Here is a 23,160-nt window from a genome sequence, read left to right as displayed (position 1 = left end):
AAATTCTATCGAAGGCACGTTGTTTCAAACATTAATGAAATAATATCAAGTAAATATGCAATATGACACGTATAAATTATTTCTACTATCTCAGATTGAAACGATAACCTCACAAATTCCGAACCATATGCCTTTCTATATTACCCATGCTGCTGTTGCTTTTTTCATTGTTGGCACATGGCACTTTCGTACGTCTTTGCATATCATTGGTTGATGATGTAGGTTTTACATAATAGGTAGAATAAATTTAGTTAAAACAATTTAAGGAAATTAAAGTAAGAAAAGGAATTAGTGTTTACAACAAATTATTTTATCATAATCATTATAGATAATTACAAACGCTCGTAAGGCAACAATATACAATCAGCTTCCATTTAGGATTTTTAATCTAAAAATATGATGCAAAACTTTCCATCATAGCACGGTAAATACAATGCCGTTGAATTTTGAATATTCTTTTTTTTATAACGTAAGATTTATTTTATTGTATAAACTGTTGTAAAAATGACAGTATCGACCAAAGTATACGCATTCTGCAATCGCGCCCAATATTTAGATGTGTACACATTATTATTTGTCGACCAAATAGGAACGCAAATACTTTTAGTAAACAAAGCCATTTATATTCCTATTCATTTATACTCTATTTATATCCTTAAATACAAGGTTGAAACAAAATTGGAATGTTGCTTTTAAAAATATCTACTTTACATTAATATTTGTCCTATCTTTGATTCTACATTACATGAAATTAATATAAAAGTAAACAAAAAAATATAAATTCAGGAATCTAAGTACAACTTAAATTACATTAACTGTTCGAATTAGTTTAGACGTTTACAAGCCATTTACATATATTCCTCTGATGTTAATGAATAGATTTGGATTAAAAAAAAAATGTAAGTTACTTGTACAAAATGCGGAAATCATAGGTCAACAATTTCTACTAGAACAGAATATTTTTAGTATAATAAACAGTCATTTTGTATAGTAAACACATTCTACATGTACAACTTTACCATAGATTTTAAACTTCTTCTCTACTGGTAATAATTTTTTTGTTTCTTATATAATATTTCAAGTCGATTTTTTATATGATCGTAATACAGTAGAGGTGTTTGCTTTATAAATCTTCATAAATCAGGTTCTCAAGGTACACTTACATTGTTTTTAAACAATGGTATATATAATAATTATGAGATTATGTATTATTTACTTATCATTTGTATACACTCACATTGCATGCACGTTTTGCTATTTCACCTTGTATGATAATACTTACATTCATTAAAACATACATACCACATACTCATATGCATACATATGTATATAATCTCAATTTTTTAAATTTCTTGTTCTACAAAGAATTATCAATAGATTTTTTAATGGACAACAAAAATGTCATTGATATAGAACCATCAACAATGTATATGTTTTTAAGTAATGACTTCTCGATTATACATTGGTCAGTATTTTAAAAGCAATGTATTCCATGTAAGAACCATAACATAATTCATAAAACATAAAGAAAATAATGAACAAATACAAGTTATTCTTTGTGAAACAAGAATACGAACTTGTATATTTAATTTTTCACACTTCTGAAATTAAAAGTGAAGTAAATAAATTGTGTACTAATCACAGTTTTTTATGTCTTCCTTCTCCAAATAGCCATAAACAGACTCTATCAACTACGTATGCTAGGACAAAGTCTGCTATCAGTACTTGAACTAAAAGACTGCGGAACTGCAAATGAATGTTACAAATCAATATCTGAATATAACTATAAATATTAATTCTTAATTTTGATTACATTCACTTACATCGCTTGGAAAATCTACAATCTTGAAGTGTGTTGCTAATTTGGGGAAAAATCCACATGCTAATCCCAATATAATAGCAGCATTACCTAAAAGACTGTATAATAACGATTTATTCTGTAGTAAACTTTCCATAAATGGCTGACCCTGTATGATAAAATTATGTTAAATTAAAATTAAATACAAAAAGTCTTTATCAAAACACACACACATATATCAGTTAATAAAATAGTTTACCCGATAATTAATTGCAAAAGTAGAAATTTGAATCGCCATGGCAATAATGTAAACTGTACTATTTAATAAATCTGGTATAAACGTTTCGTCATTATTAAAATTTGTATCCAGATCCATACTTTTGTTAGATAAATTACTTGGAGCTAGTATAGCTGCTAATTTCTCATTCCTCCTTAAATGAAATAAAATTTAATATCGATTAATTCAAGTAGTTTAGTGTACATATATAATTCCTTGAAATTTTGTATTTACCCTGGAGATAATATAGTAGCTTCTTTAACCAAATACACAAGAGAAAGAAAGTGCACAGCAAATTGAAGGAGTACGGTAGCAATTGTATATATATTAAAAATGTTCGGGAGAGGCCTTTGTTTAGATAACGTTTTCAATGGTTTTGATCTTGATATGAATAAAAAACAGGTAGCTAAAAGGATACCCTGTAATGTAGCTTGTGCATCACTAAATTTTATTCCATCTAAATAAAGAACTGACTGGCTATATGCATTAATTAATGCATTAACTGCTAAAATTTTAAACATCTGCAATGTGGTGACCAAAGTACATCGACCTTGTTTAATAACATGGCATACTGTAAACAAACAAACATTAATAAAACAATAATCTATTATTACTTTGAAACTACCACAAATAATGAAACTTACTGCATTGAATCGATGACATTTTACTAGTAAAAGGAGCGGCAATTGAAGCATCTCCTAACTTAGCTATAATGGATTGTCGCTCCAATTCTTTTAATATCTTTTGTATCTTTGCTCTAGTATTAACAGAAACTCTCGGATTGCTTCTTGGACCATTTGCTATTGTTGAATTTGAGATCGCATATTCATTCTTCATATTATCTTGCTTTTCTGTAGATACTCTTTCAGGTAGACTCGACAAAATAGCAACGCCTAAATAACAACTTAAATGGTCATATATATCATTTATTTTACATCTAAATATTTAATAAATTTCTACTAACCCACTTGAGCATGTTTTAAAGCGCCAACATCATTGGTGCCGTCTCCGCACATAAGCGTTGCATATCCTAAATTTTGCAAGGAGACAACTATAAATTCTTTTTGTTTTGGTTCACATCTTGCAAATATTACGATATGAGGTAACAATTTACGAAGGAGTTCTCGATCATTATCTTTTAAGTACGCTAAACCCTGAAAGTTATATGTTATAAACGCAATGTAAATGAAATTTTCTAAATCTTTTTATGACCTACCTCTCCCGTTACACAAAGAGCGTATTCTCGCCAAATTTCATTATTTCGAGAAACATTTTTCATTTCCAAAGGTAAGTTTAGTTTTCTATCCACGCTTTCCCATATCCACTCTCCATTAATTTCAGTTAATATAAGCGTAGCAGATTTCTTTGTAAAATGTAATTCACGACTAACATGACATGCTGTTAAAGGATTATCTCCAGTAATCATAACGACCTATAGAAGTGTCATAAAGTAACTATATTATTCATAAAATAACTAGAAGATTGAATAATATCGTTCAATAATTACCGAATGTGAAGCATTTACGATTTCTTTGATAACAGCTTTAGAATCCGGTTTAAGTGGACAACTTATGATTACAAATCCAGCAAAAGTGAGATTTCTTTCTAAGTCTTCTCGTGTAAGTTCTCTTAAATCTTGTGAAGATAAAGGACCAGGAAGTTTCCGATATCCTAAAGCTAGTACTCTTGCTCCACGTCGCGAAAGTGATAAGTATGTTGAGTCATAATTATCTGGTATAGATGACAACTAAAATTAAATTAAAGATATTTATAATACATTGCAAGAACAAAACGAATTATGATTTATTACGCACCATGTTTTTAATAATTTCAGGAGCACCTTTTACAGTGGTTATATAATTGGTTTCTGATGATGTTGTATATCCAGCTACAACTGACATTCGTTTTAACGCGGAAGAAAAGTGATGTCTTTGCACAATTTTTAAAATAGGAGATTGTCCTTTCCTAGGTATCATAAAATCAGCTAAAATATATTCATATTGTTAGAACATTATTGAAAATATTTTGTGAGATATAAGAAAATAAGAACATACCTTTTGTAAGATTCCACATAATAGCTTTTAATGTAGCTTTTTCAAGAGGATCTCCAACAATTCCATCGTCTAATTGTACAAGAGAATGACATGTTGCTAGTACGTGAATACTTTCTATGGGTGCATCAGAAATTTGCATAACATCTGATTTTCCACTACAATAATTAATAATTCTTCAACATAGCATCTTTAATATGCTTACACTTAGAGATATTTTTGGAAAACTATTTAATTCTTACTCAATCCCAGCTATACCTTCGACGACCAAATTATCACTAGTTAAAGTACCAGTTTTATCAAAGCAACATATTTCGACTTTTCCAGCAAATGGAATTCTGAAAGGTTCAGTGCAGAATACACCTATAAACAGAATTTTTATTTTCTGTCCTTAAAATTAATTAATTAACTAATTATTATTATCACATATTTCATAAATACCTAATTTTGATAAGGCCAATAATGAAGAATTAACAGCTAATGATAACTCAATAGGCAATTCTGGTGGAATAACTGATGACAGAATAAGTGTACATTCCAAGAACAATTTATACCTATTTCTTGTAGGGTCTTCACTTCCTATAGGTTAATAAATTAATAGTAGTTATAATATAATACGTCAAACATTCACTTTGATATATTGTATACCTTTAATCCACACGTATGATGCTGCAGCAACTGCAAAAACTAGCAAAAATAAAATAAAACCAAATGTTTCCAGGTTATTAGCAGTAACATGTTTAACTCCAAATAATATTGTCCTCAAAAGCTTTCCTTGTGATGTTGAAAATCCAGTACGTAAAACATAAGCCACACAGCCATTATTAGTAGCTAAAACACCTTACATATATAAATATGAAATATGTATGATATTAAAGTAATGTAAGTTATCATTTATTGCTCCTAAGGTACCTTTACGGCCAGCTACACCTTTACTAGGTGGTGTATGTTGTACAACCTTTGTACCTCCAAAAAGTACATGAAGCTTATCATCACCTTCTATGTCCAATTGTCTATTTCCATCTATATCTTCTATGGGCTCTTTCATTTGAGGAACTGATTCTCCTATTCATTCACAATTAAGGCATGTAAAAGATATCATATACGGTAAGTATACATTAACATCCTTTGTAATTATTTACCTGTTAGCATACTCTCATCGACTACACAAGGTCCTCTTAGAAGTAACATATCGCATGGCACTAAATTATCATTCTGAGATCTTGTTATAGATACAATATCACCAGGAACTAACTGATCAGTAAACATGGATTGCCACCGCCTTTTCCTGTAAACCTTTGATGAAAATAATTTTATTGAAAACATTTTGGATAGATTTTATTTTTTTACAATATTCACTAACCATTATTGTATATGGTTTGTTCCCCATTTTTCTAATCTCAGCCATATTTCGAAGTTGCTGTTGCACCAGTGTACACTCAAACATAATGAGCATAATCAATGTAAAGATACTATAATACCAATACTTGTCAAAGCACCATAATGCTACACAAAATAATTGAAAAACAAAGAATGGTGCAATTGCTCTTTCTTTAAATAACTCTTTAAATTCCGGTACCACCATATCTAATCTATGTAAAAGTAATAAAAAAGTATAAAAAACAGTTTTCACATTCCATAATATAAAAAAATATGCTTACTTATTTTTATCATATTTTTCTTCCGCTGCTGCAATATCTTTTTCATCTAAGTATCCTTTCCATTCAGAATAGTGTTTAACAGAATGGTTAATTGGAAACTGAAGGCCTTCAAAACTATTTTTCTCCGAATTCCAATAATACTTGGTTTTTTGAAATATAAACCATGGTTCTTGTTGTTCAGAATGATGTAGTTTAACAAGCTCTGAACTTCCATTGTTGGGAGTAGGAACTACTTTTGCTATTTTCGCCTTATACGGATCTTTTTCCTAAAATGATTTTATCACTTAATATTTTGTTATGTACTCGTAAATTAAAATTTGTATAATTTCAATTTTCCCGCCAATCAGCCATGTGACATGTACGAACAGAAGGCCGGTTCGAATGGCTGCCACGTTAACGAACATATTGAACATAATTCACACGTGCAAATTATTTAATTAATATAACTATTCGTACAGTAAACGATTGTCAACTCACCGAGCTACAATTTAGAAAAGTATGTATATGCACTGACCACTGGCAACATAAACATATGAAAATCTGTAATACGCCGATAGCTGCGATACCCACTAAACCCGCATCATAATATTCGCCAATTCCATAGATAAAAATCCAACTATAAATCCATACAGTATGTAATATCACAGAGGGCAAAATATAGCCCGTAAATAATAATTTTCGAGGATTATGAAGAGTAACAGTTTGCACAAGTTCGTCTATCCGCAACGAAGTAGTCGCCATGACTATGATCACGCTATGCCGTAACAGGAGCGTATGGGCTTTATCATTAAAAGGTTCGGATTCCTTTTCACATGAAATATGATGTCACGAACAGCAAGCACACACAGCAGAACATATACATAACAATTGATCTGTTTGGAAGATGCTCGAAATACGTTTACCCCTTTCGCACCTTTCCTCAGTGCTCTATATGTATACTAATTTACGGTAACAAGACAAAAATGAATTTTATGCAGACCACTTTCGTGGCATCTTGTGGTCGTATTTTGAACTATTTTTTTGTTACCCTGATAAGATTATTTTCATAGTTACATATGTAAGTTTCATTACTTCACATAAATGTTATTAACGATTATTATTTTTGCGTAAATTTTATATTTATTATATATGGTATTCAAAAGTTTAAATTATGTCTATGATTTTTAGCACACAAAGTACGAATATAATAATGGTTTGTTGTAATTGAATTTTTTGTTATTCTAAAATATTTACACAATTTTACACACATAAAATTTATTTCAATAACGTATAAATAAATTTATGAAAACGTATCAGATTAACATCAAGTTCACTACTACGCACATAGATGGCACTATGAGAAGTGCGCATGACTCTATTTGATTTCAAAACTAGTTTACATTAGTATTTTGCATTTTAATAACTTATCAAAGTAATACGATTCTAAATGTATATTACACCAATTAAATTATTATTGTCCAAAATATTCACATTTCTTCAAGTACGATAAGGATATCGAAAAGATAGAAAAGAATTCTTATAGAAAATATAATTACTAAAAAGCATTTTCTCTTAGAGCATTGTCTTAAAGCAAATATATTTTTATGAACTTTTTAATTATGAAATTTTCTACACTACATAAGTCATTCGATTTACAACCGATAAATGTGTTCTATTCAAAACTAATCCTTAGCTTCATCGTAAAAGGAAGTCATACACAAAACTCGATTCAATGCCTGTCATCAATAAAGAAAATAAAGGTAAAGCCAACAAGTAGTCGACCTTCTCCTTTACGCAATTTCATTGATCTCGTTCTAGCGACACGATCGTCGTCAACGGGTAAGGTCGAATGGCGCACGCTACGGAACACGGACACTAGTGAAAGTATGTATATACCTGTACACCCCACCCCGACGCTAGATCGGAACTCGTGCACGCATGCAAGAGGAAGGGGTACGAGCGCGAGTATGGGTATCGGTACACCGAGTTACCCACGTTGCTAGGTAAGATCGCCGCGCGTAAAATCGCACAGGACAAACCCCGACGGAATCTGAACTCAACGCCGCGGAATACATATATACGAGTGACAGTGGCGGTGACTAAGGTATCGACGGTCACACTCGTTCTCTACAGTTCGACCATATCGTTACCCAGTGGTGCATATAATCAATCTAACGTGCGAACTCGGCTGTCACCTTTGCCTCCTTGCATCGAACGTAACTCGAAACTTAAATCCAATATACGATGAAAAGATTCACTAGTTTCAATCACGTTTCACTCGCGTTTTAGTGATTCACGTCCATATACGATTAATTGTTTTGTACTTTAGTCGCGTCGAGTCCATCTTTAAAAAATTGTTTTTCCTGGGGAAATTAATCGCTCGTGCGGCGAGGCGTATCTTTTCGCGGCCAACAATACCTGTCAACACTCGCGCCACGCATGACTCGATGATTGCACATCGGCGTTTCCGCGATCCGACTAGCTTGCGAAGCGCATCCGCGGATACCGCCACGTGCTTCACTGAACGGATAATCGTTTATCGTGTCACGGTAACCCCGTTCCGTGAGACTTGCGTAATGTCAACAATTATGTGATTCGGTTTTTGGTAAATTATCAGCCCTCGCGAAAGGTGTCGCGGTGTGGTTAAGTTCGGTAAGAAAGCCGGTGATACAATTGTTTGAACGCAGTGAAGTGTTTTCAAACTGAAACTGTTACGGTGACCAGTGTTTGATATTCTACCATTTCGAAAATGAAATTGTTTCTAACCTTATTAGCGATTGTAAGTAGAAATATAGTTTTATTATTAAAAAGCGTAATTCGAGGTTAACCGCATTTCTATGTCTTAATGATAAATTATCGATCTAACGATAACGATAGATTTCAATTCATATCATTAGGGAATGCCCTCTATCGACATATTATTGAAAGAAAAAGTATAAATAGCTCGCTTTATTCGACTTGTGTGACAGCCCACAACATTTTCATGCGTCACGCCTTGTTCGAATCGGTTCAGCGATTCCGGAGATTTAGAACACTAGTGTGTAATCTCTGTGTACGTATGTGTGTATTACGATCGAAACGGAACTTTTACTGGACTCACTTAAAACTTGACGTGGTTAGAAACGATAAGGATAACGAGTAACTTTCTAACCTGGCGGTGAATGAAACAGTTCCGGTGTATAGGATTATTCCGAACCTTTTTTCATTGTTACAACACGAAGCTTATGAAATATAAATGGAAAAATTCATGGATAGAGGCATCTAAAAAAATAGGCAATTGGAAATAATTTTTGTAAACATTCGAAAGTCCAATTAACGAATTACCATCATATACGAATGTTTTTACCGACCGGTCAAGCTTAAGGGTCCAATTCGTTCGAGTCGAATATTCCACAAGTGGCCACGCATTTTGCGGTCGCACACGTGACTACTGTGTCAGACATCATAGTGAACTACGATCTGTAGAACGAGTAGTTTCTTGTACGGTGAAAGCCACGAGTGAAATGTAATGTTCAAGTCTGACGCGTATCGTAATATCTGGCGTAAGACACTCTATACGTTTTGTAAGATTGCGTCAGTAGCTGATGGATTCAAGCTTTTTGTAACACCGGATGTAACATGGATGAAAATAAAGGAACGATTTAGTACACGAGTAAGTGATCATAAAACGGGCATAATCATATCTAATTATGATACCGCGTTGATGCAAGGGCGATTCATCTCGATCGATCGAAATTCAAGCTGATCAATTTCTTTCGTTGTCAACTCGCGAACGATAAGTGAGGTTACGTTAGAACAAAATTTCTTCTTTTAATATCAACATTTTTTTCTCGAATCACGGGTAATATTTCATTGTCATTTCATGAAATTTTATTAAACATTCATATTAAACAAAAATTATTTCATAATATTCGTACTTTCAGAACTCGATAAGAAACGAGACTAATCGTATTATACGAGGATCCAGCTGAAAGCCAGTATGAAAATCCTCGATGTTACTGAAGGTTGTTACATCATATTTAAATTCGTTTCGCTGATTGGCGCAGATAATACGGGCAGCCATAATGTTCTAACTTCAATATAGTCCGATGACAACAAACTCACGAATAGCAGCATCACCTTTTTACGCAAACATGATAAATGATTTAAGTCCAGGCAATTACAAACGCTAATGAGATTGACCGTTAATATTTTTATTTTTAATATAGGTAGGAGAGCCTAGATTTAGTATTCCTTATATAGCGCCGCGAGCCAATGGAATCATTTCAGAGAAGCATGATTCACTGGGGTTCCGCAATAACCGACCAGAGGATTTCTCCTAATAATCTTTACAGAAATTTTATACAAATAACGTTCCAGTTACGTTAATTCTGTTTCATCAGTGGAAACTCTATCCTCGTTAAATAGAAAATATTGCAAATTTTTTCATTTTTTTTCAACTCTATCCTGTTTATCGCCACGTGTAGAGAAAGAAATGCCAGTCAAATCTGGGGCAACAGGATTTCGTACGTTTCGTCATTCGTTCTCGTAAAGACCTTGCCATTAATGTGGTTTTTCGCGGAAGATCGAAATGTAATTTTCTCTAATCGACTGGGGAAGACAAGCATTTCGTATACTCGAGCCCCGTTGTACTTAATCGCCGTTGCAATTGTCGCATCAAGACCCTTAAAACATTATTCTCGATTTGGTTCCAGGGATCCTTGGTGAACGCGGACAGCGAGCCTTGCTTCGAGTACGGATGTTCAGTACGACCACAGTACGAGCCTTTTGTACCTGCACCTCCAGGACACACTCCAAATTGCGCAAAACCGGGACAAACGTTCTGTGAAAGTCTTGATCATTATCCCCGGTAAGGAGGTGATTTCGTTCAATAAAGGAAGAAGTTTGTAGATTGTAAGACAAGAGTTCGTTATACGGAGGAAAAATTGATTAGTATCTTAAGAAGCTTTTGATGAATGAAAGGTAGAAGATTTATCTATTTTGTTATTGTTCTTAAGCTACTTCAAGCCCGCTTGAAGAATAATGAGCGTTCGTCCTCGTTTCGTTACTTTTTGAATAATTAGCAAAGATAAAGTAAACTCGGTGATCACCATTTGAAAAGGTACTTGGTCGAAAGTGTACGTCATTGAATATGAAGTTCGCCATCAGAGGGTCTTTTTACGCCAGTTCTTTGAAAGCCAAGTGGACAAGAAAATTAGGTATTGAATCTTTTTTCAAGTTGAGAACAGTCATTGAAGTTTACTATCTTTTCAGCCGGCATCCAGATAACGATATGTCCGTTTTATCACGGGGAGTGTACATTTAAAAAAATGATAGCAAAATGACATAACACAGACACCGGATGCGTTTCTGCAAGACTCGCGAAAAAGAGCTGTCGTTGCAGTGTGCTACTTACGCACACACAATGCTCGTGGGATACCGCATGGCAGATCTATGATGTCAGGCCTATTATCGCATTTGCATGATAATACTGCCTTTTAACAGCCGCGCGAGAACCAGACATTATCATTTCAAGGTATCGGTCGTTTGTTGTCTGTCCTCGGTCAACTAATCGCGCGAAACGATCGATAGAATTGGATCATTCGTCGCGCATGAAGAATGAGTCGTGGGTTTACGAGGGATTCTCGTGGCGAAACGAACGGACGCGGAATCAAACAAACTATCCGAAGAAGTTTCGTAAAACGCTAAATCGTTTGTAGATGCTGCATAACAAGTGTGCTTATATTTTACAGTTTCCAGAAGATCTGCATTTTGTAAGTTGCAGCTCTTAACAAAGATAACCGTTACGGACATTCCAGCTGCTTAATAAACACGTGTAATATACGTAATATACCTGATAACTAGAAAGATATCGAGTGGCAATATGTACTTAACGTAATTACCCTGTCAAGTTATGCTCGATTAATTCAGAAAATGAGACTCAGCGGGATATATGATGATTGGTTTTACTTGTGAAATACGATAGTTAGTCTAAATTCTGAGATTTATCAGTACAAGGTGCAAAGTGCGTATCGTCGAGTGCCAAGAAGGAGTTTCGAGAATGGGTTAAACTACTTCCTTAAGTTTCCAAAAGTCTCACGTCTGCGGAATTTGTAAAAATATGATTCACCGTCCCGTTATTAATATTCCTAGCGTCACGGCTGTTACCATTTCTGCATACAAAACAGCTGATCGTGCGTGGCGCGACGAATTTCGGGAAGGGAAAGTTCCAGGATAGTGAACTTGCTCGAAATTGCTCCAACGATATCCTGGAAATCGTCGCGTTCTTACGCCATTCGCCTTTTATTCCGTTCGTGTCTCGCCGAAAACTGTTCGCTCGAAACCGGAAGTGCGACGAAGAAGAGGTTGGCAAATACACGTCTTTCGATATCCTTGCACGAAGGACTGACCGTCGATTAGCTTCGACTTTCAACTTATCAGGGTATCCTCTTCCTGTCTGTCGATCATCGTAGTATTTCTTCAATTATTCTCTCGAATGCAAGAGCATCTTCGGTGCAGGAAAAACGTTTCAGTTCTTTAATACATCGGTGTAACCTTCCTTTTTCCGATAGCCACTGTCTATATTATTTCTTCGTTTATTTTTGCTCTGAAATATCGCAGGAACGTCGTGAATGACGACGAGAAAAATGGGATCGGAAAAATGTACCATAACATTACGACAACAAGAGCGATCGAACGTAATTAATTCATTCTTATCATTTTCAGGATCATTCCTTCATCTTTTTGCGCCTGAGCACGATCGATTCGAAAGCGATAAACGATTACGTAAAAACGGACGTCGTTCCGATACGTTTAATTCCTTGATCATCGTAGCGTGACCATGGCCTTGACGCGGTCATGCCCTGCTAGATAATTATCGGAACCGTTACGGATCGAGTTCATACTCTAGCGATTCAAAGTTCCATCGATGCGGCGAGAGGTCGTTCGTGGAAGGTAACAGATTTATCGGCGCAGACGATCGTTTCTAGTCAGCCCCATGGATTTCCATACGATACCGGATACCATTTCTGTTGCGACGCCTCCATTTCCGTGCTGCTGCCTCTATCTAACGAGTTCCGAGAGATTAACTTATTATCCAACAACGAGAACGGTAATCGATACAGGACATACAGTAATCTCTAGTATTGCTAGCTGAAGTAACGTTCATTTTTCTTCTAGGCCGATAGAAATATCGCGCAAGTGTACCATCGGATAAGGAAAGTCTCCAGGAACTGCTACATAGCATTCGTAGATAGTAAGCGTTAGTCGACTAGAACAAATCGAAGATACTTGTTACAGCGTGAAAGGATTCCCTCATGCACTTCCGACTTGTTTGAGCAGACGTGCAAAAACGTGTATCGAGCCGAACGGCCGTCCCGTTCAGTACTTTCTATTGAATCTACACTTCGTAATATGGGACTTCTCTAAAAATTGGGTAATTGTCAAGTTAGAAAGTTGCTTGTTTCTCAAACGTTCCGCATTCTGCATTCTGCAAACTTCAAAATGGCACACTTCGTCTTTCGTCGTAGACTGTATCGCAGTCGTAATGGAATTTTTTTTGCATCGTTCCATTTGTTATCCTTGATTGATACTACTTGCATAATGTCATCGGATCAGCATATTACTCTGCCTCGTAAATCTGGATAGATCAACGCGATCAGTTACTGGGAATTGGTATTTACGCGCATGTACCGGGGATTACGGAAGATTTAAGGAAACGACGATTGCGAGTGTTTATCGTTGATGAACGAGTTCTAGACGGCAGCGCGCCGGTGCAATTGTCTGCAGACGCGTGGTAACGCGGCGTGCATAACAGGAAATGTTAATACCCCGCATTGTCCGCTGTTTCCCGCCAATTCAGACAGATTTTCATCCAGTTCATTTTCCTCTACGTGAGATATTGCTGAATGCATCAGCCGTTTTATTAATTCGCAGACCTACTACGTTGAAACAGGAAAGCGAAACGTTCTTTACAATCTCGATTAGGAATCTGTAAAATGTTTCATTTGATGGAATTTCTAGTTTCGAATATTGATTAAATATTCGGTTAAACAGTCGGGGAATACTTATGGCGTGAAATGTTCTCACCTGTAAAACGCCTAACGAAACTTTCTAATACCTCGTTATCGTTTTTAAATATTCAACGGGGTATTGTATAGGAAACTCATGTTGACCGAATTATTCATCCTTTCTTTTCTAATTTGAAGGGGTACGATACTTATTAACGGAGGAGCTTAAAAATGTGGAGAATATAGAAATAAAATAATAAGAAGAAAGAAAAAGGAGGATGAAAAATACGACGTATAAAGATATGAACATAAAAGGATACCAAGGAGTCAGAGAATTTCGTGATCACCGTCAAACGATAACCAAAAGAAGACAGATGGTCGACGACCAGTCGGAAACATTCGAGGATATACGTGGGTCAAGCACTACGTTGGGATCAAGATTGTGAGTTAAAACGACGTTTTCGGATTCGAGGTCAATCCCTGTCTCTCTGGACTTCCGTCGTCCATTGACGAATCACCCGTTGGAAAGTTGGTCGGGCCGGTGAAGCACCACGACGCTGATCGAGATGCAGCCCGCGAGAAAACAGCTTTTAGGCGTGGACCATGAATTAAACATCGGGACATATCTTCTAGCTCACGTCTTTCACCAATGGAGAAAGTTCCAAGATTCGCGGGCCTTTGGCCACGCGCGAAATTCGTGTGCGTGTTTGCGGGCACACTTTGCACAAAATTGTGGGTCGCAAGATGATCGATTCGTGTGTATTTTATTACCGAGCCTGTAACGATCGATAATGATTTAGGTACACGCAGGAATCCTTTTCCGCCTCTCTTCTTCTTGGTACTTGAGAATTTTTAGACCCGGTGACGGCAGGTATTTTGGGAATCGCGGAGAACCGAATGTCATACACGGAACGACGTTATATCGTTTGCTTTCGTTTTCTCTCTTTATGGCTTTTTGAAAGTTTCGACAGTGGTTAATGTATGTAATCTATTTCCGAGATTTCTCTTTGAAAAATGGAAATTAAGATCTTACACCTTCGTCGAGGTGTCCCTGTTCCCTCGTGTTAGATTTGCAATGGACTACAGCAGGATAGCAAGAAATATGATTATCCAATTTTCTAATTTCATACGGTCATAAGGTATGAGAGGAAGTTGTACGGTCGTGGAACCTGGCTTCTGCGAACTGATGAATAATACATGGGATAGATAAGTAATTTTTTATTCTGACACGATTCCATTATAGTTCGGTCAAGAAATCGTGCACGTCACTTGACTCGTTACCGTGACAAATGTCATCGTTCATTTGCATCGACTGATCTTCGGTCAAAGATCATTTCGAGAACATAGTCGAGAAACTACATTGTCCTATATATATTTCCCTTTTTATCAGTAATTCACGCATGGATACTTAACATCTTTTTCTTTTCTGTTGCAGACGATTGATTAAATTTCTCGTGGACAAATGCAGCTTCGACTTCAGCTCTGTATTGAAAGACGAGTCCAAAGATGATTTCAATGTTTACAGGTACATTATTTCCATTTGTCCGAGGTATACCTAGTCTTTAAAGCGGTTTTTTTTTTGTTTTTTTCTCAGAGAATGACTCTGCTGATTTGCGTCATAAATCACTTCATTTTCTCAACAGTATACATTCTACTTATACTTCGGTAACAACACAGAGTGCCTCGTGTATAAATCACTTCATTTTCTCAACAGTATACATTCTACTTATACTTCGGTAACAACACAGAGTGCTTCTTTTTTTTTCCTGCCAAACCGTTCCAGAATAAAAGTAAGAAAAAAGTGCTGCATAAACATCGGTTTACGAGGGCTTCATTAAAAAGTTAAAATAAAAATACGAAACAACGACCGACTGCTTTCACGTTGGATAATCGAGCATTAGACTGTCAATGGTTAAACGAGCATCGACGATGGACAGATCGAGAATTATATCTATAGCCTGTGATATCTGGCATCACCAAATGCATCGTTGGATTTTTCTCGTGGAAAAATTTGAAGAAGAAAATCTATTAAACAAAAATCGATGCGCATCTGGAATTAATAGATAAACTATTTATAGTTCTTATTATCATGGTATTATTTACTATCGATACTATTATTAGATCCAATTTCTCATCGACATCAATTTCGCGTATAAGAATGCAACGCTTTATAAATGGCGCTAAAGTAAATGTCACCGATTTGTTCCCACGCTGTATCGAACGTGGAACCATTTCGTACGCTTGTTATAACTTTCTAATATAGCGTTCACAAGACTCTGTTTATATAACATCTTTTTTTTCTTACTTTTACTCGTAGAACAGGCTAGCTCCGTCTGTCAGAAATAACGTGGGACATCCCGAACATCGCATTCTGTTTACCCGAGCAAAAACATCCCCTACTTCGAAACGCGTTAGCCATAAGCTCAAAAAATACACCGTCATCTCGAACTGATCATCCTAATCTACCAGTCCAAAAATCTACGAAACGCCACGTTCGAAAATGGATCAATGACGTCGTCTTCTTGTTTAAGGTCGGTCCCGGATTACTCCGAGGGTTATGATTACCCGGCGCAAGGGGAGGGCCAATTACACTCGTTACCGTTCCTGCCTCCGCCTCAGTATCCCGTTCAAGGGCAACCGACGCTCATTTACGGATCCTCGTCGAACGACACTCAGCAGAATGGGTAACTTCGATGCTAATTTCGCGTCAACCGAATTCTCGGTTTACTCACACCGTTTCTCGCCGATCGAGTAACCCAGCTTCCTCTTCCTCGTAGCTACAGGTACACCACGCCGACCCAGAGGAATCCATTCTTGGGGGACGAGACGACGCCTGTCAAGTACCATCCTACGGGACAACAAGCCCAGTCGGATCGTCCCTTTTACGCTCAGCCACAGGCCTTGAACTCCTTTGGACAGGGTCAAGCGTGGTGGACGAACAGGTGATTACTTTAATATTGACTTCTGGAATAACGATGACACTGGTGCAGTTGTACAGCAATAGTCTGTTATAGCTTTGCGAGGTGAGCAATGGGATTCAAGAGTGATAAATGGACTGATGGAATCGAGGAGTGGCGAGAGAAATTTTGTTTCTTTTTATATCAGATTGACGATGCGGAATTTTGGAAATTGTTTTTTAAATAGACAGAGTAGGTTCGTTGGAAGATGTAAATGATTTACCGGGTGAGGAGCATTTCTGTAGTATAAATTTCCGATGTTATATTCGCTTTTTCCTATTGGGTTTAATACTCTGCTATTTTTAATTTCTTCTCTAGAGCAGGTGGGAGATACAGAGAGACGAAAGCGTAACAGATAACGTGTATCATTTCATTCGTTGTGATAAACCCGCGAACCGATAACTAATACCGATTATCGCTGTTCAGATATTTATTCGCAACAGTTAATTTATGCCGCAATCGTCACGGCAAGAAATCTCGAAGATAACGATCGAAACATACGTATTTATTAATTAATTATGCAATCGACGCGCCACGCGTTCGTTATCGAACACGTTCGTTGTATCCGTACAGTTGAATTTCATTCGCAGTCGATCGGTTTTGATTAGAAATACGAGAGGTTAATAACCGATAAATTTTTGTTTACTCATTCAGGTACGCGAGGAGCAATAAAATTGCACCACGGACGACGTTCGAAAATCCGTTGTTGAAATACAACAAATCGAACAGAGGGCGAAACAGGAGGCAGTCAAATCTCGATGCGATCCCACTTTGTCCAACAGAGGCTCAGTACATCACACCGAGGGCGGCGCTTAACAATCAAGGAAACTGGATGTACGTGGTGAACCTTCAGGATCAGAACAGGAAATATTCGCAGGTTGTGAAAAGCGAGAAATGCACGTAAGTATTTTTATATTCAATTTTATTTACTTGATGTAATCGTAATTGAAATAAAAAAAATGACGTTTGAAATAGAAATACGTGAAGGAAATAATGTGGCCATTCTACCAAGCATCTCGTGTATCGATGTTAGCCACGTGTCACTTTTTCTATTAAAAATTCTAAATAACGAATTTTGTTTTTAAAATTAAAAATAAAATGATTTACAATTTTATATCGAGTATTTTTAACATTGTATTTTATAAGAACTTTAAAATTGTAAAAAATGAAAAAGAACGTCAAACTCTATTTGAAACTTTTCGTAGGACAAACGTTTGTAACGGTATTTGTTCCGTTCCTGCGGGATACACCAGTAGATGTCAGCAGCAGTATGTCCAAAAGCGGTTGGTGGCACTGGAAGGAAGCGGAAATCAGCTGTATACCGATGTGTTCTGGTTCCCTCATGGCTGCACCTGTGAAATTCTGGCGAATTACTGAAAAACTAGGCCAAACGAGGCGCGAAGTTGGCGAAAAATTTGATTGAAGGGCAAACTTGAGTTGCATCTGTTTATCAACGAAAGACGCAGTATTATAAACCCCTCGCGATGATTTCTCGGAGGCAAATTATATTGTCGCACTTTGGAATCGTAAAGCGAAAAAGGCGTGGATTGTCACGACGATTAATCAAAGGAATGTATGACAGAAGAGTTCCTCGAAATGTATTGTGGACTCGTACGTGAATAAATAAGCGAATGTCACGAATTTTAGAGAAGAATGTCGACGAAGCTTCAATTTGCGGAGAAAGAAAGGTGAACTTGAAACATTAATTCTAACTTAATTACACGCTTAGTTATATTTTTTATATCGTATTAACATTTCACCGGAAAAAATATTGGCATAAATAACGTAGAAGCATTCACGTAGTACGACTATTTATACGAGTATTTCCATGTGCCGCGCGAATTTTGTCTATAGTTGGTAATGAAGATTAATACATTTAAATTAGTCGATATCCATCGTGATTTTACATTTACGATTTTCGTAGCATTAAATCTTAGGGATATTTAAACCTGTAAAAACCATGGAAGAATAAAAACAAGTTAGTAAATTATAACCGTCAGGATTAGTACGACACTTTGCCGACAGGTGTCGCTACTTACCTCGAAATTCAGATCCTTGCGCGATTCCTCGCTCGAAATACGTTACCAACTTCACGCTTTTCCAAGCCGCACGTTACGCGCTATCGTTTAACCTGCACGACGTGACAGCATCGGCATCGATAATTGATGCGGTCTTACACTACGTCTCGCGTGTCAAGATAAAAACGTAGGCTGGTTCGCCGGTTCACGGACCATCGATCGTCGCTCGAAACAAACTCGTGAAAAGTGTTCTCGAAGTGTAGTAGCACGCGTCGTAGTTCCAAGGACACCGTTGTCGACGTTGCATTTACGCATCGCGACGTAACCCGCGGGAAATATTTACGGAAAATCGGTAAGAAAGAACATCTCCATTTCTCTTCTCAGGATACTGTAGACCAAATCGAAATATCGAAAACTAATCGACTGCGTGGTAAACCGGTGCGTGGCAATTTTCGTCACGGCGGGGACGAAGCGAAACCCGATCCAAATTTCTAATTTGCACGCGACAGATGTCGCCGTGCTCGCGGCGTATCGCGCGGAAAGCGATTCACGGCCGATCGTAACTGTTTATCAAGGACAGAGGGCGATATAGGTTAAGCCGCGTGGATCGTTGCGAAACGCGGATACGACCTCGCATCAGGAGGTCAGACACGCGCAGGATGCGCGGAATTTTCTCTCTGCGAGGCCACGCACACCCTTCGTTCTACGCGGCTTTTTTACGATCGTTCGACTTTTCAACCCTCCGCGTCGCCACGGTTTCCTTCCTTCCATTTCCGTTGCGTAGTCGAACACCAGTACTCGGAAAATTCTCTTTCTCTCTCCTTAAATCGCAACGCGACGAATTTCACCTCTCGCGAAATAGTATACGGGGATGGTTCAACGAGGCCTTTCGAGATCGAGATGGCGGGAAGACACGATAGCTCGTGGATGAAAATTCGGGGGATTAAAATTGACGAATTCTCGGATACAGAAAATTACGTTAGATCGGGTGAAGGGGTGGGGGGTCGTGAGGAATATCCTCGCTTCCGATGACCGGTTTGGCGGTCACCTAAGATTCCGGGTGCCACTTCGAGAAAATACTTCCGACATGACTAAAAATTCAAAAATTTTTCCCTTCGATCCACGTAGAAATAATCGTACCATTACTACCAACTCCCCAAGAGTACCAACATCCGCCTGATCCTCGAAGATCGCGAATAACGATATCTCGTAAGCTACCGCAAGTTCGCGAGAGGAGAGCTCGAGGTCTCTCGCGTTCTCTCGAGAACCGATCGGAGGGTGAAAAAAGGGAAAATAATGACAAAGTCGTATCGGAAGGTTGCGCAGATATATCGGAACACGCGGTGCCGTGCTAGGGCTAGGCTACGCCCATGGATGGCGCGTATTCTTCCGCGAGAATCTCGGCTTCCGGCTGGTCGCGAAGGCAGCAGGAAAAATTGAAAGCTTCTCCCTCTCCCCCGGCCTCTCCCTCGCCGCTGGTGTCCTCGGGGTGCGGCGGGTGCGTACGCGTACGCGTACACGCATATACGGCCGCGTAAGTGCGTGCTATAGATTTCGTTCCACTCTCTGCGAAACGGTGTACTTGTGCGTGCCGCTCCTGTGTGCCGTATTCACTCTCGAGGCCTGGCAGCCTTCCGTCCCGCGGCCACCCTCGCCGACCACCCTCTCTCCCGCCACCTGCGCCGGAGAGAGAGCAGGAAAAAAAGGGGTGAATTTCTAGGCACGTAAGCGCTCGTGCAACGCACCTAACATCGACTATCTGCGTGCACTTGTGCTCTACGCGCTTCCCACCCTCGCCGGCTGCGACTAGCGATGGCCTCAAGACGCCTCGGATCCCTCGCCGTGTACCAGCCGTGTTCGCAGCTCGAGAGTTCGATGCCGGAGAGAGCTTCCTGCCTTCGTCGAGCAGTTCCCTGTGTTTTCAGCAATTTTTCTCATACCGACTTCAGGGCTCCGCATTTCCGGAATAACGCCTTTCCTCGGGTATTCGAAGGTTCTAAACGCGTTGCACCGGGATCGTGATTTTCGAACGGTTTTCGAATAATTGGTAGACGTAGAGGGTTGTACAGGGTACATGGTATTTGCGAGGTTCACGTATCGCGGTGGTCGAGTAAAATTTACTTTCATTACACGATGTAGATTCGGAACGAGATACGACGTAATGGGAAGTTCCTCGGTGATTTTGCTCCGTTTAGATCTCTCCGGTAGCCTGATTCAAACAACGATACAGGGTTCGTTATGAAAGGGTATTCTTTTATTAGGGTGTTTAACGCGACATCTACGTCAGTAGGGACGTCGTTCGATCATTCATATCACGCGTTTCCACGGTTCGCGTTTCAGGACATTAACCACAGTCACCATTTTAAATTCCGCGATGATCTCTTTCGATCTTTAATATGCAAACTTGAAGTACTTCAAGTTTGTTTATTTATCTATTTCTTTATCTTTATTATTGAATTTAAAATTTAAAAGCCTTCGTACTTCTTACATTAACGTCATCATACGTACATACTAGGCACGATCTCACTATTTTCCCTAAATCGTTGTACAGAAATATCGATCTATCAGTCAATAAGTTTCCACAGTTCGCATTTCAGGCTATTAGCCACAGCCACCATTTTAAATCCCGCGAAGATCTCTTTCGATCTTTAATATGCAAACTTGAAGTACTTCAAGTTTGTTTATTTATCTATTTCTTTATCTTTATTATTGAATTTAAAATTTAAAAACCTTCGTACTTCTTACATTAACGTCATCATACGTACATACTAGGCACGATCTCACTATTTTCCCTAAATCGTTGTACAGAAATATCGATCTATCAGTCAATAAGTTTCCACAGTTCGCATTTCAGGCTATTAGCCACAGCCACCATTTTAAATCCCGCGAAGATCTCTTTCGATCTCTAATATGCAAAGTTAAAGTACCCCAAAGATAACAACGATTATTTTATCCCAAATCTCCAAATATATTTATGTATTTTTTTATCTTTAATATTAAATTTAAGATTTAAAAACCTTCGGACTCCTTTCAATCATGTCATCATACGCATATACTAGGCACGATCTGACTATTTTCCCTAAATCGTTGTACAGAAATATCGATCTATCAGTCAATAAGTTTCCACAGTTCGCATTTCAGGCTATTAGCCACAGCCACAATTTTAAATCCCGCGAAGATCTCTTTCGATCTCTAATATGCAAAGTTAAAGTACTGCAAAGGTAGCAACGATTATTTTATCTCAAATCTTCAAATTTATTTATCAATTTATCTGTCTCTGATATTAACCCTTTGCACCCGAGAGGTGACAGTCAGTCACCATTGGATAAAATTTCGAAGATCGATATTAATTAATACGTGAAATTTAAGAAAATGTAACGGTGTGCGAGCAATCGAAATCAAATGATTCTACGTGTTAATTATTATACGATTTGTTATTTATTACTGAAAGAAATATCGCCAGCTTTATAGCAAGAAAATCCTTAAACTCCTACTCATCTTTACCAAAAGCTCGTCGAGTGCAAAGGGTTAAATTTAAAATTTAAAAGCCACCATACTCCATGCAATAACGTCATCATACGTACATACGTTCAGAAATATCGATCTGTCATTGAATAATCGCGTCGACTCTAAAACAGAAGCTTAAAAGAGAATTCGTCGAGAATTTTCCGTGAAACCTCGTCCTACGAAAATTTCCTCCCCCTCCAGCGGCGAATTTCAATCGCGCGAAAAGTTGCGTGCGAGAGTAACCCAGTGAATGCGAGTAACGTAGGAGAGTGGCGAAAGTAGATAGAAAAGAAGAAGAAAGCGGAATCGAAGGGGCTAGCCGTCGGCTTGCACTATCGTCGCCGAGGCAGCCCTCGCCGCGCCACCCCCGTCGCTGGTAATCCAGGAGCGCGTACAGAGGGGGGCACACGCACACGAGGTGGATGGCAGCGCGGGCACCGAGGCTACTTGAAGGGTTTCCATTTATATGCGCGCACGCACCCCGCGTGGAAGGGCGCGCGCGTCCGCGCACGCACCCCCGAAGGGCGAGCGAAACGGGAGACCGGGGACGGAGCAGGACAGACCGTAGGGGGGTGAAGTCGCCTCCCGGAGCAAAGTATATATTACATTCACCCTCTCGCTCCCTCTTCCTCTCTTCGCGCTGGTAATAGGCCAACCGTGTATCGGCGCACGCAATTATCCTGCGCGCTGCTGCGCGGCTTTCCATCGCTCCTCGAGTACGATCGCTTCTTCCTGCCTCCTCTGATTCCTGTCTCGATCTTCGCGCGTCGATCTCGAGCGGAAAGTCATCGAAAGAATGACTCTCGTCCCGTCCTCGGGATTCCGGGGATGTTCGTTCAATTTTCGGGGGGTCGACGCGTAAAATGGAATCGGATCGAGCAGAATTCGCGGGGGGAAGGGTTGATTGCGTTTTGGGGGGTGGGG

The 23,160-nt window shown here is 38.4% G+C and overlaps 2 protein-coding genes across 5 annotated transcripts; one reads left to right on the top strand and one right to left on the bottom strand.

Annotated features, from left to right (window-relative positions):
• Positions 1-1,638: 1,638 nt before the first annotated feature.
• Positions 1,639-6,730, bottom strand: LOC108551404 (manganese-transporting ATPase 13A1). 2 transcript variants are annotated; one of them, XM_017905548.1, is made up of 18 exons: positions 6,265-6,730; positions 5,788-6,053; positions 5,490-5,718; positions 5,269-5,422; positions 5,039-5,191; positions 4,775-4,966; positions 4,568-4,705; positions 4,369-4,489; positions 4,130-4,284; positions 3,890-4,059; positions 3,583-3,822; positions 3,292-3,507; positions 3,040-3,229; positions 2,720-2,968; positions 2,310-2,646; positions 2,058-2,229; positions 1,824-1,967; positions 1,639-1,746 (listed from the first exon to the last, which is right to left on the bottom strand). In XM_017905548.1, exons 1-18 carry the CDS (start codon positions 6,526-6,528, stop codon positions 1,639-1,641), a joined length of 3,498 nt encoding a protein of 1,165 aa, XP_017761037.1. In that variant the 5' UTR covers positions 6,529-6,730. The 2 variants fall into 2 exon arrangements, with proteins under 2 accessions (XP_017761037.1, XP_017761038.1); XM_017905549.1 differs by having other exon boundaries at positions 4,775-4,957; positions 6,265-6,528.
• Positions 6,731-7,699: 969 nt separating this feature from the next.
• spz5 (spatzle 5 Toll-1 receptor) lies at positions 7,700-18,398 on the top strand. Of its 3 annotated transcripts, none has more exons than XM_017905522.1 (8): positions 7,700-8,545; positions 10,461-10,615; positions 15,190-15,279; positions 16,286-16,438; positions 16,532-16,696; positions 16,769-16,777; positions 17,366-17,611; positions 17,917-18,398. In XM_017905522.1, the coding sequence occupies exons 1-8, from the start codon at positions 8,516-8,518 to the stop codon at positions 18,086-18,088; spliced, it is 1,020 nt and encodes a 339-aa protein (XP_017761011.1). In that variant the 5' UTR covers positions 7,700-8,515; the 3' UTR covers positions 18,089-18,398. The 3 variants fall into 3 exon arrangements, with proteins under 3 accessions (XP_017761011.1, XP_017761014.1, XP_017761012.1); XM_017905523.1 differs by lacking the exon at positions 7,700-8,545 and adding an exon at positions 9,331-9,418; XM_017905525.1 differs by lacking the exon at positions 16,769-16,777 and having other exon boundaries at positions 7,704-8,545.
• Positions 18,399-23,160: the final 4,762 nt, after the last annotated feature.

Source organism: Eufriesea mexicana, unplaced genomic scaffold (assembly GCF_001483705.2).
Source record: "Eufriesea mexicana isolate 0111107269 unplaced genomic scaffold, ASM148370v2 scaffold3953, whole genome shotgun sequence".
Classification (NCBI taxonomy): domain Eukaryota; kingdom Metazoa; phylum Arthropoda; class Insecta; order Hymenoptera; family Apidae; genus Eufriesea; species Eufriesea mexicana.
Note: the sequence above shows the minus strand (reverse complement) of the source record. Positions and strands in the feature narration are given on the sequence as shown.

Bases quoted from the DNA above. Each gene is read 5' to 3' on its own strand.
- LOC108551404 (XM_017905548.1), bottom strand. From the start codon at position 6,528: ATGGCGACTACTTCGTTGCGGATAGACGAACTTGTGCAAACTGTTACT. The intron at 4,490-4,567 runs GTATTTATGAAA...TTCTGTTTATAG, and splicing joins ATTGGCCTTATCAAAATTAG to GTGTATTCTGCACTGAACCT. The intron at 4,285-4,368 runs GTAAGAATTAAA...TAATTATTGTAG, and splicing joins GAAGGTATAGCTGGGATTGA to TGGAAAATCAGATGTTATGC.
- spz5 (XM_017905522.1), top strand. From the start codon at position 8,516: ATGAAATTGTTTCTAACCTTATTAGCGATT. The intron at 10,616-15,189 runs GTAAGGAGGTGA...TTTCTGTTGCAG, and splicing joins AGTCTTGATCATTATCCCCG to ACGATTGATTAAATTTCTCG. The intron at 15,280-16,285 runs GTACATTATTTC...TTCTTGTTTAAG, and splicing joins GATGATTTCAATGTTTACAG to GTCGGTCCCGGATTACTCCG.